The 23,667-nt window shown below is 37.2% G+C and overlaps 1 protein-coding gene across 1 annotated transcript in view; it reads right to left on the reverse strand.

Annotated features, from left to right (window-relative positions):
• ANO3 (anoctamin 3) overlaps positions 1-23,667 on the reverse strand; it is a 128,720-nt gene that overhangs the window by 73,210 nt on the left and 31,843 nt on the right. Inside the window, exons 4-7 of the mRNA XM_024214868.2 lie at positions 17,927-17,971; positions 7,670-7,801; positions 5,385-5,491; positions 3,256-3,311 (exon numbers count right to left, since the gene is read on the reverse strand). Coding sequence (XP_024070636.2) covers positions 3,256-3,311; positions 5,385-5,491; positions 7,670-7,801; positions 17,927-17,971 — 340 coding nt within the window. The remainder of the gene's footprint in view (positions 1-3,255; positions 3,312-5,384; positions 5,492-7,669; positions 7,802-17,926; positions 17,972-23,667) is intronic.

The following is a 23,667-nucleotide window of genomic DNA, read 5'->3' on the forward strand; positions in this document are numbered from 1 at the left end:
TTTCTGTGTCACTGGGAAAGAAAGAGGCATTAAAAAGATGGCATTTGGATTCAAATATAAATAAGACATTACTTTTCTGATGACACAGATTTGTTGGTTCATTTATTACTAATAGTTACAAAAATGCAATCCTGAGTTTATTGTTAAGCCTGATATAGTAGAGGTGGTTACAAACTTCTCTGCAATGATGAATTTCTTCTGGGAGATTTAAAGACCAGTGCCAAAGTACTTTTTCCTGACTAACTAGACCCCCACCACTTTTCAGTGGGGATGCACAGGTTCTGGTCTAGTATTTGTAGGTCCTGGATATATGGTCATTTGTATATGCATTTATATTCTTCAAATGCTTTTAAATATGGGCATATTTTGCTCTCCTGTGTAATTCCATTGATTTCCAATATGGGGCTCAATTCTTTTCATCTGGGTAACTCCAATGATTTTAATGGAGTTACTTCTGATTTACAGAGAATCGGTAATAACTTTTGTACAAAGATTATTATAATAGTGTGAAAGGTGTGAATATAGGAGTTCATTCTGTCACACAGGTCCCTTGTCTATCTTTGATATTCCTTGTCATAGATAATGGAAACAACATGAGAAGACCAGAGCTGGTTCTATTTTCTCCCCCAAAATCACTCCCTGAGGCATTAAAAACAAAACTGACCAGAGAGGAATACAAACACTGAGTTATTCATTTTTACCCAAACAACACTTTTATTGGCTGTGTCTGGATTCCATTACAGCTTAACGCACAGAGTTACACTCTAAAATAAAAAGTTATGATGCAGAATTTTCATCAGTGACTTCCTAAGTGAAGTCACCAATCTTCCGTGGTTCTACATTCATTTTACTCTGACCATAAGGCAGCACGCCAGTTTAAGGCCATGTTTTCATTTAGTAAGGCATACAATTCTACTGGCCATTCTCTTGCATTTACTGGCATTATGAAGTATGGACTGATTTAGTACACTAGTTTGAAGAGAACGTACAGTCTATTAAATGTTCCAAAGCACCCCGGGTTGCATTCGTTTTAAAATTTCAAAACCCAATAATTTTTACAGTTATTTTCTTGAAAATATTCTTCCATTATTTAAAAAGCATCTTTTATTCTCTCTTCTCGAACCCAGCACAGCTTAAGGGCATGACATGACTTACAGTATAGGCAAGCTGCACCCAATTTTCAACACCACAAAATGTTCATGCCGAGAACCACTAGTGTTCCTGCCTAGGGTATGAACTGTAAAATGTATCTGATAACTTCTCAATTGGTATTATTTATGAGCCTGCCACCAGTGGAGGGCCAGCAATGGAAGAGATGCATTGTGATGGGGAAAAGATGAGAACTCAATGTATAAGACTGGCGACCAGCTTCCATCCCGCTGTAAAATTTCTTTTGTCCTATTCAACCAAGTGCTTCCTTTCTGGAGAGAGCTACCCTCCACCCCCGAGTGAACTAGCAACTATCCAGCAACTGGCTAGAGGGGTTACAGTTCACCATCTCAGAAAGGAGTCCAGTATTGCATGAAATCCACTTCACTGGTTGACTGCTCAAGCCAACCAAATCATGGTTCCATAGGCAGGAGGGGAGGCATAGTTGGCTGCCTTGGCAGGATGCCCAGGATTGATTTTATGACTCTTCAGCCAGTTCAGAGATGTCCCTTCAAGGTTAGCAGTCAGTCACACATGTTGAACCTTGTAGAGTTAAAGATTTCTCTCTCTCTCTCTGTTTAAAGATTTGTCAAGCTTGTTTGAGTTTGTGAATCTTCACTTCCCCCTTCCCAACTCTGTGCTTAAAGTAAGAGTCAATTAAAAAAAATAAAGAGACAAAAACAGTAAAGGGTCACATTCTACTCAGTCATGCCCAGGCAATTACAAAGTCAGTATGGAATCATGTGTGTAACTCAGTACAAAAATTGGCCTGATGTGGTTTTCTAGCTAAAGAGGAGCCTCTTACCCACCTATACCCCTAAGTAGCCATAAATGGGAGCCATAAATAAAGCAGAACTGTGCTAATATTTTTATTAGAATTTATCTTTCTCTTCTCCTTTTTTCACTGTTTTGCCACAGCAAAATATGAACACAATAACACTCACATTGGAATTGAACTTTTAACTTACTGTATATAATGGGGTGGAAATTCAAAATAAAAAGTAGCTTATCCCGAGTCTTTCATGCAGGTCTTTGTGCTGATCCTTTTATTGCAATTGCAATAAAATAATCGCTCACTAATGTGATTTGTTGAAGTAATAATTTGCAATATAACTAGAGACAGTCATTTACACTATAAAAAGAAGCATATATGTGAGACCATGTGAGAGAGTGTGGTTGTAGAAGTGAGATAAAGCTTTCACAGTTATGAGGATTTTTTTCTTCCACTGGAACGGTTAGTATTCCCCTAAAGTCAATAACATCTAGCTGAAGCATTAATAATGAAAATGTGAATGGTATGTCCAGAGTACTGCTCTTTTATCCTCCCCTGCATTAAAGTGTTAATATCAGGAGCAGTTCTTTATCCAACAACCTGGGAAGTTTAAGTCACTTTGAAACACAATGTGGTGTATCACATCCTCAGCTAAAGCCATCTCATGTCTCAGAGTCATAACTATCCATGTTACAAACTGTCTGATCCATGACATGAAACTCAGTGTAAAGTTCTGCCCTTAATTAGAAAGAACACTAAAAACTTATGACTTATTTCCTTCTTTCAGCCATTTAGGGCCTGACCCAATGTCCTCTGAAATCAATGGGAGTCTTTTCATTGATTTAAATGGGCATTATATCAGATCCTTAATTTATTGATGGGACTATTTTCAAGGTAAAGTTCTATACAACTATACAGATATTGTTTGCACTGCAAATTTTAGTATCAATTTTCCTGTATTTGATCCACTGGAAAGCAAATTAGAAAAACAGAACATTTTGTATAAAACATGCAACAATAATTTGAGCTAATTGGAACAATTTATGTTCTCTTTAACAATCTCAGAGGCAATGTCCATTTAAAAAATGTACTTAATACAGGACCATTCTAAATCAGTGGGAGAGCATCCCAGAAAGTTATTACTGGGCATTGGACTAGATAAAGATCCAAGCTAGGCCCATATCAATGTTGGGAGTATTATAAATAAAAAGCCTTATCAGAATGCAAAGTAAAATAAAAACATCATAAAGCAAATTTATAGTTAAAATAGGATCTCAATGTTAAAATATTTTTTACTTTAAATATAACACTTAAGGCAAAACTAAACCAGCTACCTCATGTGGTGGAAATGCAGCTTCATATGTTCCATTATTGAGTAATCTATTAATACCTAAGCAGAAGAAAAGAAATGAGTTTCAATATCAGTTTTTATACATGCTGTTTCAAGAGCTATTGCATTTCAGCCTATGAATTGAGGAAATGTGATAATGCTAAATAATTGGGTTACTGTTTTTTAAAAAAAAGGCAATAATCAGTCCTGTGCACAAGTAGAATAACTGCTCATTGTCATTAAGTGTGAAGTTGTGGCTCTTCTTGCTCCCTCAGGATACATGGCTCTTTCTAACTTCAGAGACCTTACTGTGGCTAGTCTCTATACTCTTTTCTTCTATAGTTTTTTAAGACAGCTCTTCAATGAATGAGGCCCTCTCTAGGGGATATCCAAGGAACTGCCCTACCATTAAAAAACGGGAAGTTCAGACAACTACTCAGGAACCCTGATGGGAGTACCCAAAATCAATAGTCTCCCAGACAACCCCAAAGAAATCAGGACTTTCAACAGGTCAGAGTGCTGTGCTCTCAAAGACATACCCTGAATCTGCTACCATTGATCTTAATGGGAGTTTTGCCATTGGTTTCAATGGAAATAGGTTTGGGTCCCAATTGTCCTCTATTCTTCATGTTTTTTTAGGTGTGCTGCCGCTTTGCTTCCAAGAAAACTTCTCCAGGCAAATGAAAGCAGCAGCAAATCTGCAGCCCACCCCATTCACATCAAAGCCATTTAATAGCTAACCTTCAAAGGCAGCTGTTTCTATTTTTCCTAAAATTTCAAAAAAAAAAAAAAAAGGGGGGGGGGGAATTAAATGCATCTCTCCCATGAAATATAACCCTGTCACTGGGACAGATACTCTGGTCTGGTATAGCTGCTTTGTGTTGCACTACAGGCATAATTTAGGCTTAAAACTGGTTTCACTGGATTAGGAAGGATGATCACTCATAAGGTGGTCCTCCAGGTGGCATAGGGCCAGCACAGAATAGGTACCCCTCCCTTCCCTGCTGCTGGCATAGCAGGAAAAAAGGTATGTGGTCAGGATGCATTGCGTTACACCCATTCGAAGCAGCATTTTCAGCCTCCTCTAGCTGTTGGATCCTAGTGCATATTAACTCAGAGACTTCACTAACAGCTAAGCAAGGACAAGTACACAGAGCAGCAGCAGGATCAAGTAATGCAAAGGACACCTTTAAACCACATTTGCCCACCCTTCCCAGCAAATTTGCAGTTTGGCTGTAGATTTGAGGTTCTGGCCCACTACGCTAATGCAATGCTAAGGTAACACATACACAAAATGTTAGGAAATACAGAAGCTAAGATTCTCAAAGTGACATGAATTCATCCCTATTTCACCTAGAATATATGGCGCCTTCCATTACCAGTTAGGCTATTAAATGTATATACAGTTCATACAAGGTGGATGAGTTAATGCACTCTAATATTTGGGGTTTAAATATCATATTCTTGCATTTGTATTAATAGGTTTAGCTTTTCTTCAGTGGGTGTTTGCAGGAAATTGAACAAATGCTTTAAGAAAATCTACAATATTTGGTATAAATTACACTTGTTTTCCCACAAGAAGAGTGAATTATAACCAGGATCATTGCTGTGAACACTAGTACCCTCTGAAATATGAAGCATAAACATAAATATTAAATTCTTAAAATGCAAACAAAGTAACATATCATAGTGTACTTATACCTTTTGACAGGAACTGTTCTAACAGCTAATCAGAAGTGAAGCTGAACCATAAGAAACTTTCATCTTCTATGAGGAATACTACTGTATTAATAGCTAACACTACTGGTTTGAATTTAACCCATAAGACAGCACTGCACGTCTACAGACAAATGCTTTCACTGGCTAAACAATAATGTCTATTTATCCATCAAATTTATAAAATATTGTATGAACCCACTAATCAGAAAATATTATTGATTGTCACTGAACAACAACAATTAGCAGCTTGCAATGCTCAATCAGCTCTATTGCTGACTGAATAAGTCATTCTATGAATACTGGCAATATTTATTTAGTTTATTTAATGAACACTTTTTCTTCTTTCTATAAACTAAAGATATTAATTCTCATCATAAGACAATTTATATTTTTTCTAAGTATCAGAATTCTTACCCATTTTTGATTTGCCATCTTCATACTTCGTTCTCTGTAGCATGTGGTGCACTATTCTACTTCTTGTGGAGTTGCTGAAGAAGCTGTCTTTGTTGTTTATTGTAAAGCTGTTAAAATGATTGATGCCTTTTTATATTTAAAGTAATCCACAGCTTTCAAAGCACAACTATCCAACAGTTTCTTTTTACCATACTGTACATATATAATAGTAATTCACAGTTGTTACACAAGATGCAGTGATTTACATCTTCAAAGAGTCCTTTCAACACCCTGGAGAAATAGCATGTATCATTCCCATTTTACTGATGGGAGAATGGTCACCGAGGTTAAGACCAAAATTCTCATTAAGTGGCCAGTGATTTGAGATGCCTCAGTTTTTGGGTGTCCAACTAGAACAGGGGTCTCAAAAATGTGGCCTCCGGAGTTATTTCCTGCAGCCCGCCATAGGTGCCGACTCCACCGGCAGCCAAGCTCCCCTCAGTCCCTGCCGTCCTCCCTCCCCGCCGAGTGCACCGCATTCCCACTCCTCTGCTTACCTCCCAGCACTTCCTGCCGCCAAACAGCTGTTTGGCAGCCCTTAGGACTTTCCAGGAGGGAGGGGGGAGGACCGGGGATGCGGCGTGCTCAGCGGAGGAGGCGGAGAAGAGGCAGGACCAGGGCGGGGATTTGGGGAAGGGGTTGGACTAGGGGCAGGGAGGGGCGAGGTTGGGGCCGAGCCTTTGGTGAAGGGGTTGGAATGGGGGCGGGGAAGGGGTGGGAAGAGGTGGAGCAGGGGCGGGGCCTCATGGAAGGGATGGAGTGGGGGCGGGGGCGGGGAGGGCTTTTGTATCTTTATATGAAAAAGTTTCAGTGATGCGGCCCTCGGTCCAATGTACTAGTCCTCATGTAGCCCTCGTGGTGATTTGAGTTTGAGATTCCTGAACTAGAAACACCTCAGGCCTGATTTTCAAGAGTACTGAGTTTTCTCAAATCCAGCTGAAGTCAATGGGAATTACAGATGTTCAGCACAATCCAGGGTCATCAAATTGCTGGAAAGGCAGCTTACCCAAGGGATGTTGGTGGGGATGGACTTTGACCTCTTGAGGTTCCTTCCACCCCTACATTGACTCTGTGATAAGTGCAACTCTAATGCAACTCACCATCTGGGCTGAGATGTCTCAAGTTGGGCACTAATAATAGATGACAGTTTTGAACGTAAGAATGGACATACTGGGTCAGACCAAAGGTCCATCTAGCCCAGTATCCTATCTTCTGACAGTGTCCAATGCCAGGTGCCCCAAAGGGAATGAACAGAACAGGTAATCAAGTGATCCATCCCCTGTTGCCCATTCCCAGCTTCTGGCAAACAGAAGCTAGGGACACCATCCCTGTCCATCCTGGCTAATAGCCATTGATGGACCTATCCTCCATGAACTTATCTAGTTCTTTTTTGAACCCTGTTATAGTCTTGGCCTTCACAACTTCCTCTGGCAAGGAGTTCCACAGGTTGACTGTGTGTTGTGTGAAAAAATACTTGAAATTTTTGGTCTAAGTGATTGGTCTAATGCCATACAGTGAATTACTGCCTGGGATTAGAATTTAGCTGCTCCCAGTATCATGTGCTGTCCACTAGAATTCACATGAATTTATGGCTCCATTCAAGAGAAGTCAAGCTTTAATTCTACTTTATTAAAATCTTAAGATTAAATAAAAACTAAAAGAGGCATAATACATTAAAATCATGCATTACAAACAAGGAACATTATTCCATAGTACAGCAAAAGCAGAGATGATATGTTAGCCTGAACAGATATGTTTACAGTTTTTAGGTTGTGTATAGAAGATTAAGGGTTTTCTAGACATATCTGAGGCAGGAGCATTTGTTGCGTACACAGCTGGCTAAAATCCAAAGTCACTGTTTTCAGCTTGTTCCCAGGGTTTTCCTTCTGTTTCAGCTGAGGGAATACACTCAGATTTAGCCCAGCTGTTTCTTGAATATGCAAAAACAAACCGGGAGTATTTGTGTTTAATAATGTAGGAGGAGACAGAATAGCATGCTCCCTATTGGAGCCAAATTTTGCCCCTACACTATACTGCTGAACAGCCATCAATGGAAGCTACTGGTGAGTATCAGAGGACAGAATATGGCCCTAAGAGAAAACCAACAGGAAACAGCAAACCTGACACCATGTGTTTGTCAGTGACCATCTGTTAATGATTGCCTTTCTGTCACCTGGAGAGAAGAAATGAGAAAATGAAATGTGCACATGGATCTCTGCTGTTGCATTCCCAACACCAACACTTACTGGTGGATCCGCGCTCGGCTAAAGGGTGCTGTGTAACAATCTGTCTCTTCCAGGTCAGGGAGGGCCTCCTTGTCAAGTTTCATTGGATTTCTGGGCAACCAACTTTTCAGCTCTCTGATATTCCTCTGCAAACTGGAACAATGACAAGTTAGACTTATGCTCCCAGCTGCATGTCACTTTTGTTGCCATCATAGCTATATATGCTGGATGAGAATGAACTATAAGCTTGAAATGAAAGCAAGAGAGTGCTTATTTTTTCTAAATTACTAAAACAAAATAAAAAAGTCAATGCTTACGTTATTTGTGGCCCAATCTTTTGGACCTCACTCAAACACCATTCCCACTGCCATCAATGGGAGTTTTGTCGAGCAAGCCTGGCAGGAGGAAGGTAATAGCATACTGCTTTAGAGAATGACTCTCTGCATTGCAATTTCTTCCCAAGGTAGCTCGTTTGGAGCAATTACAATGTCCACCCTTACTCAAGATTATGCTTAAAGTGCTTACTCTAAGATATAAACACAAACCCTTTAGATACCTCATACGCAAATTTCCCTCTTTTAAAGTGAGAATTAAAAATATAGTCCTTAATTGTATATTTATGAATCTGGTCCCTGGCACATTTAATTAAATCTCCATATGATTTGTAGAGCTCTGTCAAAATCTACATATTGTTATATCCCTTCAGAGTATAAGCACAAGTCAAGTAAAACAAGAATACTTTAGAGCAAAAGATGAAAAATTGTCATACAGTCAGCATTTAGACAAAAACTGATGATAATTTTCTGCAATTTTCTAAAGATTCAGGTTATCACACAATTATAGGATTTAGTTCTATGTCTGTGCTTAGTCTTTATATAGGCAAAACTCCCTGACTCCCCCCATGAGAGATGTGCTTACATAAGGATGTCAGAACTCAGTTTATAGAAATTAGAGATGGAAGAGATCTATTAGGTAATCTAGTTAATTCCCCAACAATGACAATTCTTCCCTTCAACTTTGCCTGATCCTGTATTCCTTGCACCTCCAAACTCTCCTCCCATTGAAGTGAATGGGAATTTTGTGTGTTCAAGGAATACTGGATTGGGTCTCATGTTATGATATATTATATCTTTGGAGGCATGGCTGAGTGTCAAGACACCCTAATTACAGCTATATTTTTCAACTGGGTTAAGGCCTGGTTTCCACAAGCTGCATCTGCATTTTGTACCCACAAAATGAATCCAGGGCACAAATCTGGGTACTTACTTTTATAAATATCTAATTTACATCTGCAATTAAACTGCTAATTGGGTATGGTAGTCAGAGATACAACTACTTGGAATGAGCCCACTTTTTTGTTATGGGAGCAAAAATGTAGGCATGAATTTTGCACCTGCAATTTGAACTTAGAAAGTTTACTCAGAAAAATTACTCTCACAATCAGCAAAGAAACACAGTACAAAAGAAAAGCCAATAACTATTGCTACCAAAAAAAAATAAATAGTGTGCACATTTATTATTTAGAATCGTAAAATGTAGAGCCAGACTCTCATATAATCCTAATCAGGCCATTTGCATCTAGCAGTTAAAGTTATGGGGAAATATTCTGCATCTGCCATGAAAATATCCCATGAATTAAGCTGAAAGAAAAGTGGAATATAAGTGTGATTGCTGAAAAAGCTTATTTTAAATTGGCAGCAGGCTGCATAGTACGAGCACTCAGGCTTTTCCATTAATTTTTCATTTTCAGGGAGAATCTAACATTAAAAAAAAGCTTCAGGGTGACACTTAGAAGCATAAAGTTCCCCAGTCCAATTGCATATTTGCTTATTTATTTTTTCCAAAAAAGCGGTCTAGTTTTAAATTGCAAAAACCAAAAAACAACCACCCCTCTACCCACTGCTGCTGTTGAAAGACCCAATCTTGCAAATGTACACTTGAGTCTAATAGAGCTGAGTCACGGGAATAAAATTGCTCACATGTGTAAGCATTTGCAGGATGAGGCCATATGATTTTATTTTTCAGATTAGTCTGTCTCCTACTAGGGTTTTACATACTGCAAACCCCTTTTTTGCTGCCAGTTAGTGCAAAGCACAGATTAAATTTAGTATTTATGGAGTGGGTTTGGGAATAGCAGGCCTGACTTTCCTCTCACCTGGTGTAGTTATATGGGCATCAATTTAGTTACTGCTAAGTTACACTAGTGTGAGAAGAGAATGAGCCCCACTGCATCTAGAGCCCAATCCAACTTTCACAGAAGTCAGCATTAGTCTTTCCGTTTTTTTCAACGGGAGTCGCATCAGGACCTTACAGTACTTTAATGTACACCCTGACACCAGATTCTTGAAATTTCTACATTCCCATGGAGTTTGTTAGTCTATTGTATTTGAGGGACATGATTCCATCAGTTACTAGACTTTGTGGGCCAAGAAATATAATTGAGTTCATAAAGGACAAACACAGAAAACACAGTTCTCAGACAGGATTGTCACTTCGCTCTTTCAGCCAAACATATGGTCCAGCTCTGCCACTTTTACTCATTCTGGTTAGTACTTAATTCCATAAGTTGTTTCACCCGTGGGATGGGACTGACTGCTTGTAGAATGAAGTACTACTCAGCCCAAGTAAGGGTTGGAGTTTCTTCATTTTTCTGTCTTATGGACAGATTTATTCTTTTTAAAGCTAAGAATCAAACTTTTCTTTTTATAAAAAGCTGTTCAAACAGTTTGTGATAATAAATCAGATTTTTGCATTGGTTTCTAATTTTTATTCTTAATTTAGGTCCTTTCCCAGAGTTTTCATTCAATTTCTTACTCTGTTTCAGACAAATAAGTTTGTTATGGATTCTCAAACTTCAGTAAAGACATGAAGGTGATAAAAGAGTAGTCTGACTAATCTGTCAATGTACATTTAACTCCAAATCACAGGACTGGATTCTCGCACTGTTGCACAAATGGAGCAGTACCTTAGTTCCTGAGTAATCCAACTGAATTCAATGGGACTACTCACTAAATTGTGACTCAACATGAGTAAAGGTGGCAGAATTTAGCTCGTAATGAATAACTCTTGTAAAGTCAGGATTTTGTGATGGAAGGAGAGATCAGACAGGTCACAATGGAGGAAAATTCCATGGGCCAAATTCTGAGCACAGCTACATTCCAGCTGAAAATACCTAGTGTTGCAACACTAACAGTTGTAAAAGTAATTGCCTTATAGTGACTATAAAATGTTACTGTGCAATACCATTGCATTTTATCTGACATAACAAGAAAAGTTAAATCCTTCATTTATGAATAGATTTCACTTAGTCATGACAATTATCCCTTCCCTAAGTTAGTATGATTCCTATCGGAAATCTTCAACTTAATTGCACTTTTATGGTCTTTTGCAGAATTGTGTGTTCATAAACCTTTCAGACTAAATCTCAGGAGTTATCCTAACTTTTCCATTTATCCTCATATTCCTTAAAAAAACCCAATGAATAATTCTGGTTTGGGAAAAAACCCTTAACTATATATGTTATTGCAACTGTTGATATTATTTAGGTATCAATGCTGTGCCAAAATCGCACAGTTCTTGCTCAGTATATATACTCCCATGACTGAAAGATTTGGCTTAGAATTATCAGCCCTTTTAGTTCTCTTTACATTGTTACAACTATCGTACTCAATAGTGGCATAAAAATCCAGCATTAGGCAATTGTCACTGGCCAGATTAAAGGTTCCTGACATCAGCATCATCTTCTATGTTCATAGATTTCACACAGGTAGTTTTCCTGTTTGTTCACAGTAAGTTTCTTCAATATACTGATATATCAAGTTACATAAAGTCTCCAAGCAAAATTGTCCAACTTTGGTGCCTAACATTAGGCACCGAAATAAGCAGCTTGAGTATCAGAGGAGCTAAACTCTCATTGCTCTCCTTGACATGAATGGACTAATTAGCCTTGTAGTCACTAGGAGATAAATTCTAATATACTTCTATATCCATTACACCTAAGTAACATGCCTAACTTTAGGCATCCAGATTTAATAAGCATCACTGTATATTAAAAAAAAAAAGACTTTTTTTCCCCTGAAAGACTAGATTGTGACTGGTCTGTCCACATCTATATGGTGTGAATCCAGTCTCAGCTGGTAATGTCTTTATAACCTAATAGCTGTGCAATTGAGTGAAGGCCAATGTCCACATCAGTAGAAACATACTAGCACCACAATTAGCACACTTGTCAATGGAAGGTTAAAGGATGCATTTCCAGATTGAACTATTTTACATCTAGAGGGAGTTCTCTACATCAGGGCTAAGGCACATTAGTAGGCAAACTGTATTCCTGCTGAACTGTCTTGTGAACAAAGACTATTCCAATTTCCAGGATTACACCTGCAAATACACCTGTCAGACACCTTACATTAGCGTTAAATTCACTTACAAAATAGAAAGAAAAAGTTTTTTCTTAATGGTGAATCAGCTGAGTTGTCTGCATTCTCAGAGTATAACATTGTATGTACTGACACATCCCATGCTATCTGCTACTAGCTAATTACCATATGTGAGGACAGGAGATATCAGATTCTATTTAACTCACACTGCCTTTTCTGCAATTTTACATTAATTCTTCTTTGTATAATTTGTGATCGCTTAATGGTGTCTTATAAACTTGCTGAGCAACCAAGTGTCATTGTCTAACCTGAGTTTCGTAGATATGTGGGTTGCATGAAGGCTCTTATGGGTTGACCTTAAAAAGTCTTGCTCATGTGAGTAGTGATTACTCTCCCAATTAGTTTCTTTTAAGTCAAGTCAGGCTAAGGGTTTGCAGTATCCAGCTGTTAGGATTAAAATTTATGAAAAGAGCAACAGCAGCAGTTATTTTGTTCAAAACTGGCTCTACAGTGTATTTATCAACATTAGACCTGCAAAGGATGATATAGAGATTCAAAGTAAGTAGGCTCTGAAAGAAAACCCAGGTCTCCATTTATATGTTAATTTTTATGGGGCTTGTGGAGAAACTCTCATAACAAAAAATAAACAGATAAATATATAGTTTATTCTGTAGTTAGATATTGCAATAAATAAACCAAACAAATCACAAAGCTATACATGCCTATATCATAACCAGGAAAAGCTATTATGACCAATAAATGGTTCAGTACTCCAAAATTCAGACGTCGTTGAACATAAAAAAACTGCATGTTACCATACGCATACACAATGGAACAAATCAAGGATACAACTTAAGTACACGAAGCACCAGAATACCCAGCTACTCAATTCACACGTAAGCTAGGTCATTTTCAATTCTGCAGACTTCTGATGAAGGAAGATTGGAATATATCCTTTCTAATACTTAGAAGTAAAAACTAGAGCTGAGCAAATAATTGATTTTTGTTCAGGGGGCAAATCAGATTCATTTGATTTCAAAGATTCATTTGAAACTTTCCCCCTGTTTGGTTTTCATTTTCAGGTGTTTTAACCCTACCCTTTTAATACCTCTACTTAAATTTCAAAACGAAATATCATTTTGAAACAAAAAAGTTAAATCATTTCATTTTCAAAATGTTGAAACATATATTTCCAATGATTTTCTTCAGCCAGAACAATTCACCAAATTGGACTTGAATTCACAATTAGTTTCTATAGACCCTAGACTGATTTTTTTTCAGAAAATGAACTATTCAGTTTTGCCCAGCTCTAGTAAAAAATTCAATTAGAAATGGCAACTATGTTATTATAATTCATAATTGCCCAGATTTTGTGGGCCTAAACCAGAATTAAAATATTATGTAAACATTTTGCTGAGTGTATAGTAGAATTTATTTTGGTGTTTTCCTCAATATGAGTCTTAAAAGAAAAAAGAAAAATATTAGTCTGAAAAATCAGAGACAAAAGACAAACAAAAATCTTTTAGGTCATCTAGTCTGAAGTCTGGGAGAATTCAGACAATTTCTGATATGTGCTTTCTTTATCTGCAATGTATTTACTTGCAGACTTTTAAAGTATGAATTATTTAGTCTTATAGAGTACGATCTTGCTGTTCCTGTAGAATGTGGAGATATGAGTGGCAGTACAAGGACATCATGATCAGGTACATATTCACTTAATCGAGTGATTTAATAAATGAGCTGGTAAAAACACAGATATTTGATCCCATAGACAATAGAGCTCTGACCCTGTAAGCATTCCATTGACTTCAATGGAAGTCCCATTCATGGAGAACTTGCAGGATTGGACCCCATAACAGCTCTTAATTTATTACATTCTTTACTTGCAAATATACATATTCCTAAGTAAGGATGGTTATCTATCTGTACACTATGGACTAGATCCTCAGCTGGTGTAAACAGGCATAGTTCTATTAAATGCAATAGGATTATGTTAGTTTACACCAGCTTAAGATCTGGTGTCATAACCACAATCCAACTCCCACTGAAGTCAATGGAAAGACTCCAATTAACTTCTATGAAAACTGGATCAGGCCCTAAAGCCACATACTACAGAGAGATGTAGAAAAATATTGGGGTTCACTAACTAGCAAATGCATTTTTTAAAGCTAGAATTAATGACAGTTTCTGCAAGGAGAGAGCCTTATTTCACCATAAAAAAAACAAAACAAAACAAAAAACACACTCCTGTTTCCATTGCTCTACTCCAAGAGCTCTACTCCAAGAGTTGCCATTTTGCTGCAGGAAATATCAGTATTTCATCCTGGATAAAGACTGTGAAATAAAATAACCCATTTTGCATATCTTTAATATGCCAATTTTGAAGTAAATTTAGGGTGACAAAAATGAAGTGTGCGCATGCACAGAACTTTCCTAAACAATAGGTCCAATTCTACAGTGATTATTTATGAGCAAGTCCCACAGGACTGAGTAGGTGTGGAATATCTACAGAATTACTCCTAATACATTAATATCATCATGAATTTTTAAAATATCTGACACCAAGGGTATTAAAAATCAAATCCTGCCTGTGCAGATACATCTGAGATTAGAATTTATCCCCAATACGCAAAACAGTCTAATAGACTATAATCTTTTATTTAAAAATTAAGTAGGAGTGATGAGAAATATTCATTTTAATGTAGTTCTTTATTCTAGTTCTTGTGCACTCTACCTGTTAATTTCAAAATTTTAATAGAACAGTCATTCCTATGACCTATGTTTATGTTCATAGGTCACAGTTTGTCAATCTATAGATTTATTATGGTAATATGGACAGTGATGCACACATACTGAAAAGAATTATAACAATGTGATTTATTTTTCAAATTTTGTGTTGTGTGCATTTTTAGGATTAGTTTTCTTATTTAGATTTGGACTTTTCAACAGTAAGAGTTCACATGCAATTCTTTTAAAAAGGTGTTTGCTCTTTTAAAATGCTGGAATAAAAAAAACCAGCAAAATATTTAACTTCCCTCGCTTGTTTTTTTTAATTTCTCACAAAACAAACTTCATATAAAAATGAAACATGTAAGTGTATTTGTCTCTGATGTTAAAGTTCTCATGGACTTCAAGGTCAGAAGGAAGCAACAGAGGGTCCTGTGGCACCTTTAAGACTAACAGAAGTATTGGAGCATAAGCTTTCATGGGTGAATGCCCACTTCATCAGATGCAAGTAATGGAAATTTCCAGAAGCAGGTATATATCAGTATGGAGATAACGCGGTTAGTTCAATCAGGGAGGGTGAGGTGCTCTGCTAGCAGTTGAGGTGTGAACACCAAGGGAGGAGAAACTGCTTCTGTAGTTGGATAGCCATTCACAGTCTTTGTTTAATCCTTATCTGATGGTGTCAAATTTGCAAATGAACTGGAGCTCAGCAGTTTCTCTTTGGAGTCTGGTCCTGAAGTTTTTTTGCTGTAAGATGGCTACCTTTACATCTGCTATTGTGTGGCCAGGAAGGTTGAAGTGTTCTCCTACAAGTTTTTGTGTATTGCCATTCCTGATATCTGACTTGTGTCCATTTATCCTCTTGCGTAGTGACTGTCCAGTTTGGCCAATGTACATAGCAGAAGGGCATTGCTGGCACACGATGGCATATACAACATTGGTGGACGTGCAGGTGAATGAGCCGGTGATGTTGTAGCTGATCTGGTTAGGTCCTGTGATGGTGTTGCTGGTGTAGTTGTATTGTGTTGTATTGGAGCTTATGCTCCAATACTTCTGTTAGTCTTAAAGGTGCCACAGGACCCTCTGTTGCTTTTTACAGATTCAGACTAACACGGCTACCCCTCTGATACTTGACACCATGCAAGGTCAGAAGGGACCATCATGATAATCTAGTCTGACTTCCTGCACATTGCAGGCCACAGAACCTCACCCACCCACTCCTGTAATTTACCCATAACTGCTGGGTGACTTACTAAAGTCCTCAAATCTTGATTTAAAGACTTCAAGTTACAGAGAATGCATGATTTACTCTAGTTCAAACCAGCAAGTGACTGTCTTGCTCTATGCTGTGAAATAGGCAAACAAACAACAAACAAAAAACAGGGTCTCTGCCAATTTGACCTGGGGGAAAATTCCTTCCTGAATGCAAATATGGCAATATTGTTTGTTACTCTACTCTTAGAAACTAGGTTGATTTCGATTGCATATTCTAGATACCTGTGTTACTAAATGGGATCATAAATCCACCTAACATCCAAGTTTTTATTACACCCAGAAATCCCCAGAAGAATTCAGTATCGAACTAAGTTTGTTTTATGGCATAGCCCTGTTACATTTGCCTTAATATTACAAAAATGTAAGTGGTTTGCTTTGAATTGTACACTAAAATGAAGCAAGCACATGCATGACGGGGAGAGGAGAAAAGCAGTTGTAAATTTATGTTATAAATTATTTCCATCTAATATTATTATTGAAACTGGATTTATAAACCAAATATTGCAATTCAGTGATATTTTGTGATTTTTTTTTTTGGTTAACTGGTGGTCTTGCACAACCAACAACATATTAACTGAATACTGCACAGGAAATAGTGAACTCTGGCAGGATTTGCACTCTTGGAGGCTCTATAGTGTAATAATTAATTGTCAAGCAAATGTAGATATTTGGTTCATAAATATGCTTAGCAGAATTCCTGTATTTTTTTTTTATAATTTCGATGGATATCAATGTCTATTTTTAAGCATTTTTTTTAGAATTCTATCAATTTAAATTTTCACATTTGTGCAAAGTTATTGGTTTTAAGCTTTTAAAATTTATCTATTTAAATTTTCACAGTTGCAGGAAATTATGGGGAATTAGAAAATGTTTTTAATGATAGTAAATGTTGAGATTCAAAAAGTTAGAGCTTTATAACTGTTACAATATAAATTGTCAACATCACATATCAAAACATACCAAATAAAACCTTAAATCAAATTTCAATAATTTCATAAGCTGCATTTTTCTTACTTTGTCTCTCTACAAATTTTGATTATACTCGATGGAAATATTTCTGTTGGTGTGTGTGTGTGTGTATGGGTGAAATTGATGTTTATCGACATTTACTGATGCAAATCTAATCCTTCCAAGCTTACTCATAAGCATTAGGACACACATTTTTGGTATGGAAATTAGTCTAGAAATCTGATAAGCTTGTTTCAATTGGTACTTAAATTTTGGAACAGAACAATAGGTCTTACCAGCTCGAGGGTACCGTTTCTACAAGTGAGTGCTTCTCTATGGAAAATTAACAACCCATAATGCGAGAATGGAGCGTATGGTAGAAATATAGTAGAACCTTGCTAACTCACACAGTGAGTCAAAGACCCTTTACTGAATATTACTGTTAGCCATCAAATATATGAAACAAAAGCTCAAGGATACTGCATCACAAAGTGTACTTTTAAATTTAGGCCTTTACTCACAGGCATAAAGTGAAAGTTGTGTGTATTTGCGGGCTCAGGTTCCTAGTTCAACAACTGGAGTTTGGTTTTGATTAATACAAAGACATAATGTGCTAGTAAAAAGTATATTTTGTAAAGCAACAATGAAATTTTAGTAACCGGAGGCCTCACTGCAATGCTGTCTTTGATATTAAATCTTTGCTGATAGACTAAATGAGACCATTGTTTTGGTATGAGAAGTATTTCATTTGCAGAGTGAGAATTGGGAAAAACTGTACTGTACTGCATCATGTAACAGCTGGCTATTTTAAGGCATTATTTGTGTTAATGCATTTTTGAGTTTCCATGAATCAAATTTCATGGTTTTAGTTGCTTTGGATAAATTTACAACTGCTAATGTTTAGCAGGTGACTATATGCAAGATTAGAAGCTATGCATCACCCACCAACCTGCCCATGGTTTTGCTCCTCCAGTCAGTGTAATAACACTTTTTCCTGAAAGAATAGCAGAAGTCATCTGAGAACAATCAAGTAAGAGACAGTTGAAAAGGAATCCCACATTATATAAGAACACATACCATGCACATTTACATGCTAAAGAGTGAAAAACATCTTTAAATTGAAATACAGTAATTTGTTAAGGATATTCTGATCTGTGTATCTGTTCGAATTTGAAATGGTTCATATCATGACTCTTGAAAAATGAATCTAAATTTTGATATGACTGATCTATATAGGTTGGGCCATGTCCGACTATTGATTCATTCACTGAATTCTCAATAAAGATAATACAAGTTTTGTCCAAAAAACTATTAAGATATGGCCCTTCTTAATTTTATTAATTCTACAGGACTCATTTTCAAAATTAGTAGTTGCTTTAGTTCTGCATTAACGGCTATATACACTTTCTTAAATCTGTACATGTGACTCTCATCGACATCCATTACCATTTTGCATGCAAATCAAGAGCAGTATATGGACCCAAGATTCATTAAGCAGTAACTGGAACAAATTGTTTTTATATTTCAGTTCTCTTCTCTCTTCTTTTCACTGGGTACAGTAACTTCTGAGGGAAAAAGTCATGTAATTTCCTGTGAAATCTTCACAGAGAACAGTTATTCTTGAAACACAATACACATACAGATTTGAGGCAAAATATTTTTTTCACTTCCCACTACTGCTCTACATGCCCCCTCCCTCTATATCAAGCAACCTTTACAAAAGAACATAAGAATGGCTCTACTGGGTCAGATCAAAGGTCCAGCTAGCGCAGTATCCTGTCTTCTGACAGTGGCCAGTGCGAGGTGCCCCAGAGGGAATGAACAGAACAGGTAATTATCAAGTGATCCATTCCCTGTCGCTCATTCCCAGCTTCTGGCAAACAGAGACTAGGGACACCATTCCTGCCCATCCTGGCTATTAGCCATTGATGGACCTATCCTCCATGAATTTATCTAGTTCTTTTTTGAAACCTGTTATGGTCTTGGCCTTCACAACATCCTCTGGCAAGGAGTTCCACAGGTTGACTGTGCATTGTGTGAAGAAATACTTCCTTTTATTTGTTTTAAACCTGCTGCCTATTAATTTCATTTGGTGACCCCCTAGTTCTTGTGTCATGAGAAGTAGTAAACAACACTTCCTTATCTACACCAGTCATGATTTTATAGACCTCAATCATATCTCCCCTTAGCCGTCCCAGTCTTATTAATTTCTCCTCACATGGAAGCCGTTCCATATCCCTAATCATTTTTGTTGCCCTTTTCTGACCCTTTTCCAATTCCAATATATCTTTTTTGAGATGGGGCGACCACATCTGCACACAGTATTCAAGATGTGGGCGTACCATGGATTTATATAGAGGCAACATGATATTTTCTGTCCTATTATCTATCCTTTTCTTAATTATCCCCAGCATTCTGTTCACTTTTTTGATTGCCGCTGCACATCGAGTGGATGTTTTCAGAGAACTATCCATAATGACTCCAAGGTCTCTTTCTTGAGTGGTAACAGCTAATTTACATCATTTTATATGTATAGTTGGGATTATACTTTCAATGTGCATTACTTTGCATTTATCAACATTAACTTTCATCTGTCATTTTGTTGCCCATTCTCCCAGTTCTGAGAGATCCCTTTGTAGCTCTTCGCAGTCTGCCTGGTCTTAACTATCTTTAGTAATTTTGTATCATCTGTTGCCACCTCACTGTTTACCCCTTTTCCAGATCATTTATGAATATGTTGAATAGGACTGGTCCCAGAACAGACCCTGGGGGATACCACGATTTACCTCTTTCCATTCAATTTACCTCTCTCAATTCAAACCTTTCAATTTTGCAAGTGACTTAGGCCCTGATCCTGCAATCTCAAGTAGGTGAGTGTACACTTATGTCAGCGCAGAGACCCACTGAAGACACAGGATACTGCCTGTATGGATCAGTTTGCTGGATCATGGCCTTACTTTGTATATACTAGTCACCAAAGGGTATAAGTTGCCTAGACCCTTTATGCTACTGTGTATTGAGAATAAAGCAATGTTTCTGAGTATCCACACTTAAAATAAATGGCTAAACTCTTTTTAGCCAATTTTCAAGAAGTATTTTCACAGGAATATCATTAAACATAAAAAATATTTCAGTTCTGGATGTTAAACAAATGAGATCCTCATCGGATGGTAACTTCACAACCTAGAATAATTCTTAGGGACTTGGCAGCCTGATTTGTGAGGTTCCTAAACAGAGTTGCAAAGGGAGCACAGAAACCACAGAAGTTAACAATTTTTTTTACATTATACTTAAGAAACATGACTTCTTTTGTTACCTTTAATTACCCTTAACTGTTCCACTCAGAAGGAGTCCAGCTGAGCTACAGACATAGGTCATTTACTCATTATACATATTGCAATTTCTGTTTTACAGAAGATATTTGTTGTGCATGCATACACATCTTTTTGCTCGAGTTTCAATATTATATGGCAAAGCTGCTGCCTCTTATACATAAATTTTAAGCATGCAACATGTTTCTTTTTAATAAAACATTCAGGCATATCCCATTAAAAACATAAGTATAAATAATTCATGATCCCCAATGTAATCATGTGAAAATATTGAAATGTCTGTCAAAGACAACAATTATTGCCAAGTATTAAAAAAACCTTATTGATAACTATTCATGTATCACTTTTCTTTTTACATTATATACCATACTGAGCCTCAAAGATCAACTGTCAGAAAAAGAGCTGGGCAAATAACTGATTTTTTGGTTCACTGGTGGTTCCTTGGCCAGGGTTAAGGGGGGAGAAACAAAAAAACCTTTTGGTTCAGGTGGAACTAAAACTGAAATTTTTCAGAATTATCAGCAAGTTGAAAAGTTGGGAAAATTTCAATTTGGGTTGAATGAAAGATTTAGTTTGACCCAGCTCTGTGACTATTGAAGTATTTTATATGAAGTGGAACAACTTCAGAGAGAGAGATTAGGAAAAATATTCCCACCGAGAATATTCCATACATTTCAACATTTACAAAATGTTTTCTTTATTCATTCAGACTGAAGTAATTGGCTGAAATCAACATAAATTTGCTTTTTCAGTCAACCTGAATTTGCATTTTTCCATGAAAAAAATGTTTCAGATGAATTTCCCTCCCCCCCCCACCTGCTGTAGTAGTAATACATAATATGCACTGAAGTATGACTTTTTATCAGTAGAGTTAGTTTGCAGTTTTGCATTGACTTTACTGAGAACAGACTCTGGGTCTTTGGATAGTCCCCTGGGATGGAAACATATAAATGATTTTGGTTCTTCTCAGCTACATTTATGCTATGTCTAGGACCAAATACTTCCCCCTTTCATGGGTAATTCTGTTGATTTCAATGGGACTTCTGATGTAGGGTGACCCAACAGCAAATGTGAAAAATCGGGACGGGGTGGGAGAATAATAGGAGCCTATATAAGAAAAAGACCCCAAAATCAGGACTGTCCCTATAAAATCAGGACATCTGGTCACCCTATTCTGATGGGAGATGTGTATTTAAGACAGAGTTTAGAGATAGGCCATGAAGTCAGATAAAATATTCTCTTTGGGACTATGCCTACTAGTGGTATCATTAAAGAGCAAGATTGTGACCCACCCTTACATCGCTGAGTAGGAGAGTAAGGGGGTATAACACATGAGGCTTGATGCATCATGGGTCAACCACAGTGGGGAAAAGCAGCCTCTGTGGCATCACTACTCCCTCTCCCATGCAGATGGAAGGGAGTGGGGTGGCTAGGATTAGGGAACGGGTAGAGCCTTAGTTCTCGGTAAGCCAGAGAGAAGGGGAAGGAATCTGCTGGTAGTAGAGAGCACACTTTGGGAGAGAACTGTATTATTCAGGTGTATAATAAGGCTACCTCTCTCCAAGAGATGAGAAGTGCAGTTACCTCAGCAACAGAATATAGAATATGTTATAACTGCTTAGAAAATGGTTAAGTAAAACCTCAGTACAAGTATGCACTGAAAAAAAAAAGTCCATTTAACATATGTATACTCTGTGTGTGTAAGCAGTGTAACTTTGCTTTTTAGAATCTACTTTTCAAATATCTGAAGTGAAAGAAACATGAATGAAATAAAGCAGAGTACTAGCCAAGGAACCAATGGCCATGAAACAAAAGGAGAGAGAGAGAGACGTGGATTAAGAATTTTATTAAAAAGTTGGTTTGAATGCCTGCCTAGAAAAATTGCTAATTAGACTCCAATAAAATTGTTAGCGTATATAAATATTTGTAGGAACTGGACCTTATTTCACAAATTTCTCTCTAAAGTAAGGAAATCAGCTAGATCAAATATCTAAATAATTATTGTACTTTAAGTCTTTCTAAAAATAACAAGATGGGAGAAAAAACAGTATTAGGAAATGGGAAAAAATGATTAAAGTGAAATATACAATTAATGGCCCCAATCCAACAAACACGTTTATGCATGTGAGTAACTTTATGCATGTTAGCAGTCCCATTCAAGTAAGTCATAAATGCAGGATTAGGCCCAAATTACACGACCTCACTGACTCCCAAAATATTGCCCTTTTATTTTTTTAAGTCAAAGTGAATTTCACTAGCATCCAAGCTGCAGGACTAGTCACGTAGTGGTTTATTTTTATGCTGTATTGCGTGCGGTATATAATTCCCATTCTAACTATCACACTTCAAAGGCAGAGTAGAATGCCAGCTATGATTCCTTCTATAAAACACTAATCAGTTCCCATGCTCTTCTTCTATTAATTTGTTTTTCATTGAAATAAATAAGCAGTTATGAGAAGGCTGGGTTGTTTACAGAACTGCTAATGGGAGCTTTAATCACTCCCTGTTACTGATTCATTCTCCTCTGCCTTTGGTTGATGGCTCACTTGCTGACAAGGTCAGAGCTAGCAGACAACTATTCAGTTTTGCTCTCAAATTAAAAACAAAAACAAAAAACAGCTCCCCCCTTTTTTTTGATGGTGGTTGTTCAAATATTTCAGAGTGTTGAGCCTAAATTAGCAATATTACAACTTGGAAAACTTGCATTTCTCATCCTAAAAGTGCTCCAAAGACATTAGCCAATTTGATCTCAACATTCCTGTCAGCTAGGAAAAAGTATCGTCTCCTCTTTTTTACAGGGAAATCTTGCTCACATTTAAGACAATTGACTTCAGTGAGGTCAGAATCTCACCTAATAAAGTCTTGATTTAAAAAAAAAATTGCATGGACCTGAATTTACATACACAACCTCAGTTTGCACAAGCAAATTAGGTATTTTGCTTCCACAATTTAGTAAAGACAATTAAAACAGGCTCATGTACTTTTGCCAATGCAGCAGCAGGAGTTATAAACAGAACCAGGATTAGAATGCCAAACTGTCGCTCCTCTAATCAGACCACTAGGCTGCATCACTCCCCCATGACAAGACAGACAGGCAGCTGACTAGCTCTAAGAGCCCATTTTATTATATTTTTACCAAGAGCTTTTTCCCCATCTTGCTGGAAGTAAACACCAGTTATCTGGCACAAAGCTGAAACAAGTTGTTAGAGATGCTGGCTGTAAGTTTCACCAACAAATTAAAGAATATCCAGAACATCCCTATCTTTGTGCAAGAACTAGTTGTGGATTCATCAAGACTAGACACGGGAATAAATTCACCTCCTCTAAGCCCCGAAGAACATCTTAAAAAGCCAAATAT

Source organism: Terrapene carolina, unplaced genomic scaffold (genome assembly GCF_002925995.2).
Source record: "Terrapene carolina triunguis isolate 2854851 unplaced genomic scaffold, T_m_triunguis-2.0 Scaffold96, whole genome shotgun sequence".
In the NCBI taxonomy this organism is placed as follows: Eukaryota; Metazoa; Chordata; order Testudines; family Emydidae; genus Terrapene; species Terrapene triunguis.